The sequence below is a fragment of the Peromyscus maniculatus genome, chromosome 2 (assembly GCF_049852395.1).
Source record: "Peromyscus maniculatus bairdii isolate BWxNUB_F1_BW_parent chromosome 2, HU_Pman_BW_mat_3.1, whole genome shotgun sequence".
Lineage (NCBI taxonomy): Eukaryota > Metazoa > Chordata > Mammalia > Rodentia > Cricetidae > Peromyscus > Peromyscus maniculatus.
Window position 1 is genome coordinate 84,177,717 of NC_134853.1, and position 9,807 is coordinate 84,187,523.

General features: G+C 44.9%; 1 protein-coding gene across 2 annotated transcripts; it reads right to left on the reverse strand.

Annotated features, from left to right (window-relative positions):
- Window positions 1–978: 978 nt before the first annotated feature.
- LOC102904915 (major urinary protein 5-like) lies at window positions 979–5,611 on the reverse strand. Of its 2 annotated transcripts, none has more exons than XM_042272658.2 (7): window positions 5,458–5,611; window positions 4,976–5,112; window positions 3,908–3,981; window positions 3,112–3,222; window positions 2,656–2,757; window positions 2,444–2,489; window positions 979–1,267 (listed from the first exon to the last, which is right to left on the reverse strand). In XM_042272658.2, the coding sequence occupies exons 1-6, from the start codon at window positions 5,563–5,565 to the stop codon at window positions 2,452–2,454; spliced, it is 570 nt and encodes a 189-aa protein (XP_042128592.1). In that variant the 5' UTR covers window positions 5,566–5,611; the 3' UTR covers window positions 979–1,267; window positions 2,444–2,451. The 2 variants fall into 2 exon arrangements, with proteins under 2 accessions (XP_042128592.1, XP_042128593.1); XM_042272659.2 differs by having other exon boundaries at window positions 1,166–1,260.
- Window positions 5,612–9,807: the final 4,196 nt, after the last annotated feature.

Below are 9,807 nucleotides of genomic sequence, written 5' to 3' on the forward strand. Positions count from 1 at the left end.
AGGTTTGCAATTTCCTCCTTGACATTGACTGTGTTTACTGTTTCATGACTCATTTCCACAAAGTGTTTCGTGTTGAAGGGGCAGCTTTGGGGTGAACTCAGGCTGCCGTCTTGACCTGGGAACAGCCAGAGGCCTTTCTGTGGATTGTTGCATCTTGTCTCATGGTGCCATGGTCAAACCATTTCCTATCATCAAGAAAGTCAGGAGTAGAACTGTTATTTATTTTCTAAGTATTCTCAAGGATGGCTTAGGTTGTGACAGATATTTTTGTCTCTTATATGTCAAGATTAAAAATGAAAAGCTGGGCACGGCTATAAATGAATGTAGTTTCAGCCACTTAGGAGCCTGTGGCTGGAGAATGGCTTGGACTCAGGAATTTCAGGCCAATCTAGACACATAGTAAGAGTCCATGGGGGGTGTGTATGGGAGGAGCGAGGGGGTTCCAGCGAAATTGTTTGGCTTTCTCAATAGTGTTTTACCATATTTTATCAAAGCACACCAAGAACTTGATTCAGGAGTCATGAGCTTGAACCTCATTTAATCTCTTGATCTAGGGGTCAGAGCATGCTAGGGGAGGTAGGGGGCCTTTTCTCTTTAGCTTTTGTGCCTCTGGTGACCAAACCATTCTTTTTTCCATGGGTCATGTCTGGAACCATGTTGAGCAGGCATAGCCTCAGAAGGATGTGTCTCTCCATGCTCTGTTGAAAAAGAGACTCTGTGGATGGAGGAAGTGTGCAGCGAGACTGCGTTCCTATGGAATTTATGAGACTCTATGGATGGAAATTGTGCAGATGTCTGTGTTCCTATGGTCCTTATGAGGCCACTGAAACAGGAGACCCGAAGAGCAGGTGGCACTCACTGGGGCTTGAGATTCTTGCAGAGGAGGTAAAATCCTGAAAGTCAGGTTAGATTCTGCAACATGAGGAAGGACCTTGGGTACAGGATCCAGGAGGTCCCTCATTCATTCACTGTCAGTCCTACATTTTCTTGGACACAGAGACATATATGTAACTGCAAGGGTAATCTTTTATTGAACAGGGAGAGGAGGACATTCATGGAGAGTTGTGGGTGTGGCAAAGAGAAATTTAAAAGAAAGCCTTTGATTCTCCATGAGTCCTCCCAGGTAATCAGGGAAGATTCTGGGGATGCAGGGAGTAAGCTTTCCTGGGTGTCAGCGATGGGAATCGGATCACAGAACTTGTCACAGGACGGTGTGTGGACAGGGAGGGATGATGCTGAGGTCCAGGTGAGGGGTCCCCGCTCGACACTGAGGAAGCCAAGAAGAAAGAACACAGAAACTCATTAAGCACTGCTTGGGTTGACTTCAGGTTATAGAGCCATTCTATCATATAGAGAAAAAGGTGAAGAAACAGACCTTCCCATGTCTTCTAACTGATGGTACTTACCAGAATACAGGAATGAAAGGCATAGAATAAATGACTTTTTCCTCATTGACGACATATGAAAAATAAAAGGAAGTAATGAAAGATCTGAGGTTTGTTCCCACTGTCTTTTACATAAGAAGCTCTGTTGTGGGATATTTGTACACTGTGTGAAGATATGTCGCTGTGATTGGTTTAATAAAGAGATGAATGGTCAGTAACAAGGCAGGAGATTTAGGTGAGACTACCAGGCAGAGAGAGAGAGAATCCTGGGAAGAAGAAGGGGCAGAGTCTCCAGCCAGAGGACATGGAGAGGAAACAGGAGGTGCAAGATGGAGAAGAGGTAATGCTATGTGAATGTAGATTTAATATTAATGAGTTAAATTAAGTTATAAGAGCTAGTTAGGAACAAGCCTAAGCTATAGGCCAAGATTTCATAATTAATAATAAGTCTCAATGTCATTATTTGGGAGCTGGCTGGTGGAACAGAGAAACATTTGCTACAAACCTCTGAAGAACTTTCAGTAAATCGAGGAATAATAATAAAAGCCTTGGCTACATTTAAGGACTTTCACACGTTATTGGAGAGAAGTCTTGGAATGAGTGGGAAAGAGGACAGGTGAGGGAACCCAGTGTGCTCTCCAGACTGGAGAAGTACGGACCAGGCAGTTCCATTCCCAGGCAGGAAGCCAAGGCTGTACAGATTCAAAGGAAGACGTTTTCCCAGGAATGGGAGGGAGGCAGACCACAGACGCTGACGAGCATCTTTGTTCACATCCTTAGTGACACTGAATGCATTGCTGAGCCCTTTTTCCACCACCGTGCGGCAACTACGTAAAGCGCATGTCCTTGTTTTCTTGCTTAGTTGCTTGGGTCACTTACTTAGAAGCTCATGGTAGGACTAAATCACAAACCCAGATCATTTGAAGCCAAATTTCAAGCTCTCCTCAAAGGTTCCTTATCAAATTATTTTTATTGTAATTTTGAGGCACAATACTAATGCTTTTGCAAGGGTCTTGTCCCTGCCAACACACTCTTCGCTCTCACTGGAGATTACCTACCCAGAAGCTCAGGCCTTTCCTCCATCTCGGGCCTGGAGACAGCGATCTGCAGGGTGGAAACAAGAACACGTTCAGGTACCAGGTCCACTTTATATCCCCAAGAGAAACCAGATGTCTCCAGCTGCAACACATGTCTGGTTGCCAATCCCTTAGGTTTTGCCTTTCAAGGATATAACATTCAGGAGGAGAAAAATAGATGAGTTCTGACTTACCAGCCTCAGTTAGGTCCAATATGTTTTCCTCAACAATGCCATGCTTCTTGCAGAGCTCCGCAAACTTTTCCTTGATTTTGGAACTCAAGTCTTGTTTCCGGCCTGTGGAAAATAATGGTGACAGTATGACTGCATCTTGTGTATTGACCACATTCACTGAGCTGAATGATGGGACCGGGCTCCTCCAGAAGGATGAGAAAATGATTGACAGCATGATTGACAGGCATGGATATGACCTGTCCTGAATTTGGCATCCATAGAATATCTTTCCTGGAGCACTGAGAGACTTCAGAGTCCTCTACCACTGAGCCTGAGGGATAACAGAGGTGAGCATCTGTCTCGAGGAGGTAAGAAAGAGGCAGTTCAGGGCCCGGCTGGAAAGACCATGTCAGAGCTACGGTTTCTTTCTTTTCCTTTTCCCAGCCCAAGATCAGTGTCTGTGTGAAAATACTCTACCATAGAGCTCCATCAGCTGGAATGTCTCCCCTTTGTTGACATTTCTGAGATGAAATATAACATAACCATCATAGTCTGTATCAAGCACAGTAAACTTATTGCGCCCATCATCTGTGGAAGAAATGAAACACAGCTCAGAAAATCTTTGGTCCTCAGGAAACAATAGCATCCATTTACCTATTCTTCCCCATATCTAAAAAAATCAAAGTGCATGTTCTGGAAGAGATGGGTGAAAAGGTCAGATGCTTTCCATCTGTCACTCTTTGGACTTCATGAAGTAACTTCTAGGAGAAGGACACTGATAGATCAACCCCTAGTGAACAGTTAGCCACAGCAGCTGCTCACCCTCTGCTATTCCCTCTGTGGCCTCCCTCCCTCCCTCAGCAGCTTCCAGTGACATGTCTCTGTCTTTCATAAGCTCGCTGTGTCAAATACCTGCTACTGTGTCCTATGCAATGTGCACGGGTGGCGGTCACTGGGGCAGAATCAGACAGATGGCAGGGGATGAGAAGCCATCTGGTTCCACCTGCCTGTTGTGGGATGCTAGCTTTTAGATGCCCCGGTTGCGTTAGCTAAGTAAACAATGATCAGGAAGCAGCTGAGATTCTGAGGAGGGTTTGGATGTGGTTCAGCAGTAGAGAAGCTGACTAGTATGTACAAGGCCTGAGTATGTACAATGCGTGAGCACTTGAGAACACACACACACACACACACACACACACACACACACACGATGAAGATATTAGGGTTTACTAAATTCCTTATGGATAGATATATAGACTCTTTCTGTACTTACATTCAACAAAATATTCACCATCCTTTTCTGTTTCATCACAAACTAAATACAGCCCGGTGCACACTCCATTTATTCTGTAAAACAAGGTGAGCTGGTGCTGAAGGACATTGATAGGCTGGCTTTCTCAGCCTGCTCCACCCTTATCTCCAGGTTCTGATTCCATTTAACTTTCGAATATTTTTGTAATATTAACAAAAGACTTTTATGTGTGTTGTTTCACTTATATCTGATACTTCAGCAATCACACCGGCCTATCATTTAAAGAAAGAATGACAATCACTTCACGTCACTGTGACTTCTTCCCAGCGTCACTGCCCCTTGTGTAGATTATCAGCCAGATGTCCACCATGCATCAAATTAGTGCTTTGCAAATGTTTCCCGATGCACCCCCCAAATCCATGGAGGAGAATTATTATTACCCACCTTTACTGCAGGAAAATGTGAGTTGAAGGGGCAGATATTTTTGGCTAGCAACTAGTAAGAAAAATTTAATTCATGATCATATATTCTTAAGCTGTGCTATACCGTCTCATTAATTATGGTTTCAGAAATGTCTCTGACCTTTACTTATCCCATCCCAGGGCATTTATTGCTGTCACCAACTTTTGTCTCTGACTTTTGAAAAAGCCCTGGTTATGAAATTTTGGTTTAGTGTCAGATGGGCGAACTCTAGTTTTGGATACAGGCTCAGTGTGTGTGTGTGTGTGTGTGTGTGTACACATATATATACATATACATGCTGTGAGGGGTGTGTGTTACTCTGTGTATATAGTTGTGTGTGTGAGTACACAAGTACATGCTCTGAGGAGCATATATATAGGTGTATATATATGTGTGCATTTAAACTCATACATATATACACAAATGTGTGTGTATACATGTACATGCTGTTGAGGTGCATATGCTTCTCTGTGTATATATACATTTTTCTGTGTGTGTGTGTGTGTGGAGAGAGAGAGAGAGAGAGAGAGAGAGAGAGAGAGAGAGAGAGAGAGAGAGAGAGAGAGAGAGAGAGAAACCATTCCAGGCGTCCATTTCATCTTTCTCAGCTAGGAACACCACACTTACTTAGTATGGAATTTAAAAGCCAAGGAAGAGTTCTCGAAGACATCGATGTCCTCCACAAAAACTCTCATGCTGCCCCCTTCTTCTATCATTTCTCTCTTGTCAGAGGCCAGGCCAACGGAATACCATTTCCCCTCAATCTGTAATAGATAAGCAGGTCGTTAAGGCAGGAAGGGCAGGGACAGCACATGGACATGTTTCTACTCTAACCGTGGCCTATGGCCAGGGCATGAGCAGCCACAGGATTAGATGTCACATCAGTCGACATAATACTTAACCTCCTGTCTCTGTCTCTCTGTGGGCATGAAGGACCCCAGGCATTGTTAGATATGGATAGCATACAAGTGGTCTCACTTCAGGGTATGAAGCCAGTCATTTGTCTAATAGATTGAGGAGCTGCACCACTCTCCTCAAAGGACCCACTTGACTTCAGAGTTCCCCGAAGCACCCCCGGAGTCAGAAGTTACTGTTCCCCACGAGTCTACCTTTTTTGGATTAAAGTTCTTTCCCCTGGCACTAGTTTCTCCTTCTGCGTGGACACAGACTAGAGTCAGCTCCAAAGCCAGCAGCAGCAGCATCAACAGCAGCTTCATTTCGGTAGGGAACAGAATGGTCTCTTCGTCAGGACTGAGTCTTTCCCGGTGGGACTGCCCTCCGCTCCCCAACCCATTATATACTTTCTGAGTTCAATGGATTTTTGTTTTTGTTTCTTTTTTTGGATCTTCTCCACCTTCCCTCAGCCTCTGCAGAGTGTTTTCTCAATTACTGATGTGAGGTCATGGACTGTTCCTGCCCTTTTCCAACTTGCCAGTCTGATCTCCTAAGGATTGATTTAGTAACCTTATGTTTCTCAAAACACACAAGAAAAATAGTGGATGCTCTAGAGAGCTGCCAATGGAACCTGACTGATGTTACTTTGGTTCTGTGTAGGGGATGGAACTGAACTGGGAGTTCAAGTGTGTAGTGAATTTCTGTTCTGAGTGGAGTGTGGAAGTAGATGGATTTATCATTTTCTGAAAATATTTATTTTTATCCTATGTTCATGAGTGTTTGTTTTGCATGTGTGTCTGTGTGCTACTGCCTGCCTGGTGCCGTCGAGGTCAGAAGATGAGTCAGTCCCTTGAAACTGGTTCTTGTAGAGGACAGAGTTCAGTTTCCAGCACCCAAACGGCAGCTCACAACTGACTGTAACTTCTCTTACAGGGATCACACTCTCTTTTTGCCCCTGTGCCCTCCTGCACACATGTGGTGCATTTAAACTCATGCAAGCACACACACATAAAATAATAAACATTTAAAAAAAATTTAACAATTATCAAGAAAGGTCCTCCCAAGGTAAGCTGACAGACTCCATCCCCAAAGTCCTTCCAAGCTTTCTTCAGAGAGCAATAATACCAGAATGCAAACTGCTAAGTCAATAGCCAAGTTGCATCAGCTATTTTTTTACCTGAGAGACCTTTGGACTTCAACAGACTGGATATAATCTCATCAATAAAGGAAAACAATATTTTTCAAAGTCATAAGTTCCAAGCAGGAATTATGCCAAGAGTCTGCTTACAAAGGCACAGAGTTACAATGGCAACATACTTTGTAGCAGTACAAATATCACTTACCCTGGAACCAGAAATATAAAACAGTGTTTGATGGGGGACATATAGAACTCAAGAAAGAGGCAGGTACTTAAGTTTTATTTTATTTCAACCTTGCACCAGCTCTTTATGGTATGTACTATTTTATTCATTTGACCATAGTGTGAATTAAGACTCAGAAAGATTAAGTAATTGTACAAGGTCATCCAGCCAGTCAATGGGAGAACTTAGGTTTAAACCCAAGACTGTCTGACCCAGGAGGCCTCTGTCCTTATTAACTCCACTACCCAGGTCAGGGTGTTTTTAACATGAAGGGAGGATGATTAAAAAGAGGAAGACTAGGAAACAGTGCTGTAGACCTTCAACGTGTATGCCCGGTAGGCAGGACTGGATAACTGCACATGGAATTCTTTCCAATACAGAACTGTGGGTGTGGGTCAAGATGGAGTAAATGAAGGGTTACTACAGCTCTCTCCTGGTCTACAAGTATTTGATGGGTGAACGGGTGAATGGTTGACTTGGGGTGAGTGTTTTCTCTTTCTCCTCTTCCTTTTTTGTTGTTTATGGTGTGTGTGCACATGGATGTGTGTGCACATGGATGTGTGTACACATGGGTATGTGTGCACGTGGGTGTGTATGCACATGGGTGTGTGTGCACATGAGTGTCTGTGCACATGTGTGTGTGCACATGAGTGTTTGTGCACATGGGCATGTGTGCACATGGATGTGTGTGCACATGGATGTGTGTACACATGGGTGTGTGTGCACATGTATGCTAGTATATGCAGAAGTCGGAAGAGAACAGCAGGCATCTCCCTCTACCCTTTTTTTTCCTTTGTTTCCTTGAGAGAGGAGTATCTCTCACTGAAACTGGAGGTTGCTGTTTTTCAGCGAGGCTGGCTGGCCAGCAATTCCCAGCAATCCTCCAGTCTCCAGTCTCCACTCACTGCTAGGGTTAAAAGTGCATTCTGCCATGACCATCTTTTAAATGTGAGTCCTGCAGGCCTGATCTGACCTTCCTGAAACCCTGCATAGTAAGTGCTTACCTATTGGTCCATCTTCCCAGCACCTCACATGTAGGCTGGCCTTGAACTTAGGGTGTAGCCCTGAATGGCCTTACATTTGTGGCAATCTTCCTGCTCCAGCCTCCTAAATACTGGGATTGTGGGTTGTAGACCCACACCAGCTACATAACCAGCCAACAGCCCGTTTTTAACTAGCTGGCATTTCTGAAACTAACTTAATAAAAGGAAATAGGTTTAATGACCTTGACCCCAGTCTCACTCTCAACTAATTGAACAAGTAGCTCATTCAGAAAGCCTGTGGAAACACTCAAGTCATTTATATGACGCCAAGGTGTGTTCAGTGCCAAGAAGTGTAGCAAGGAACACACGTTTATTTGATTCAGGTCCCAGGCAGAAAGATTCCGTAGTCCCCTAGAAGCCAGAGTGACAGTACAAAGTGCTAACACTGGCTTGACATCTGTCTTGTATGAAGCAGGAACACTAGGTCACGGTTTTGTTAAGTCATTGAGGGGGGAGAATGCGAACCCCAGAGAGACCAGCACCTCACAGGTGAGAGGAGTCTGAGGCAGGTAACAGCTGTGACTGTTAGCTAACCACACTCCTCACAACCAAGCTACAAGCATGGAGTGGGTGAGGTGCCTATGCCAAGGGCAGGGTGATTACAGCAGCTTGGAGCTCACACAGGTCCTGCTCCCCGACACACTGCCTCTGAGCAACAAGATAACTGGGATGAAGAATGGTTTGTTTTCTGGATTAATCTCCTCAGAAGACTTCTGTGGTCCATGGTGCTGCTGGAGGCCATGTTGGTGTCCATGATCAGTAATGCCGCAGCAGGCTTTGTTGATGTCTGCGGTCTGTGCTGCCCCGAGGGACCAGGTTGATGTCTGCGGTCTGTGCTGGCCCGAGGGACCAGGTTGATGTCCGTGGCCTGTGCGACCACTGGAGGCCATGTTGCCATCTGTAGTCTGTGCCGCTGCCGGCTACCATGGCAAGGAAGCGTCCTTTGCTGTCCACTGACTGCAGACTCTTCACTGAGAACGAGAGTGTTGATGGCTTCTGGGACAACAACCCCCTCAAGAAAGAGAGCGAACAGTTCAGACAGGAAATATTGACGAGAGCCCTCAAAACAGTAATAGAGATGCTGAGGTGCAGCTCTTCCCAGTGGATGGCTTGTGGCGTGGGTGTGGCGGGAAGGACTCACTTCTCTTTAAGGGGCTGGCCTCTGTGGGTTTGACCATGCTCCAGGGAGTATATGGGCAACACAATTGGAGGGTTTTGGGGGGTGGGGCATGAGGGTGGAAGGGTGGACGTGAGAGAAATGGAGAATGAGTCTGAAAGGATGTCTAGCACAAATTCCCAAAAAAATTAATAAAAATATGATGTTGGGGAACATTTAAACTTTTTCATTTCTGGAAGCTGTTACTCTGAGAACAAGGTGTTCAACTGAGTTTGTGTTTTCCTGTGGTCTTTCTCATTGGTTGGTTTGTAGGCGTCTGCCTTCTTATGTCTTCAGGAAGGATTCCCTCTGGTCCAACCTGTGTCCTAGTCATTTCTTGTAAGGACACTGGGCATATTATGTTAGAGTCTCCCTAAAGACCTCCTCTTACCATAATTACACGAAATCACACTCTTGGGCACTGTGGGTAAAATTTTCAATGCCTGTATTTTTGGTGGGCACAGATCATCCCATAGCAACTCATGTGGGTCCATGAGGAACTTCACAGACAGGTGGCTTTCCTATAAATGAGAAGCAAGTACAGAGTTTTAAGAGTTCAGCAGGAGCATGGTCAGAGGTGTGCTTTTAAAAGCTCATCTGACTGTATCCAGATAAGAAAGAACAAAAGGAAGGCCCATGCTTCAAGAGCTAAAGAAGGTGCTAACAGAAGTTCTCAGCCTGTGGGTAGTGACCCCACACAGGGGTGGCATATGAGAAATCCTGCACATCAGATATTTACATTACAGTTCACCACAGTAGCAAATGACAGTTATGAAGTAGCAACAACATAATTTGATGGTTGGGGGTCACCACGACATGAGGAATTGTACTAAAGGGTGGCAGCATTAGGAAGGTTGAGAACCACTGTGCTAGGAGATCATGAAGGAAACTACTGGGACATGCTGGCAAGAGATTAGGTTAGCTTCCTCCCATGATGGTTGGAATGAGAGACTTTTAGAGAGAAACTCCATGGTGGGCATTTGGTGAGCGTGAAGGATCAAGATC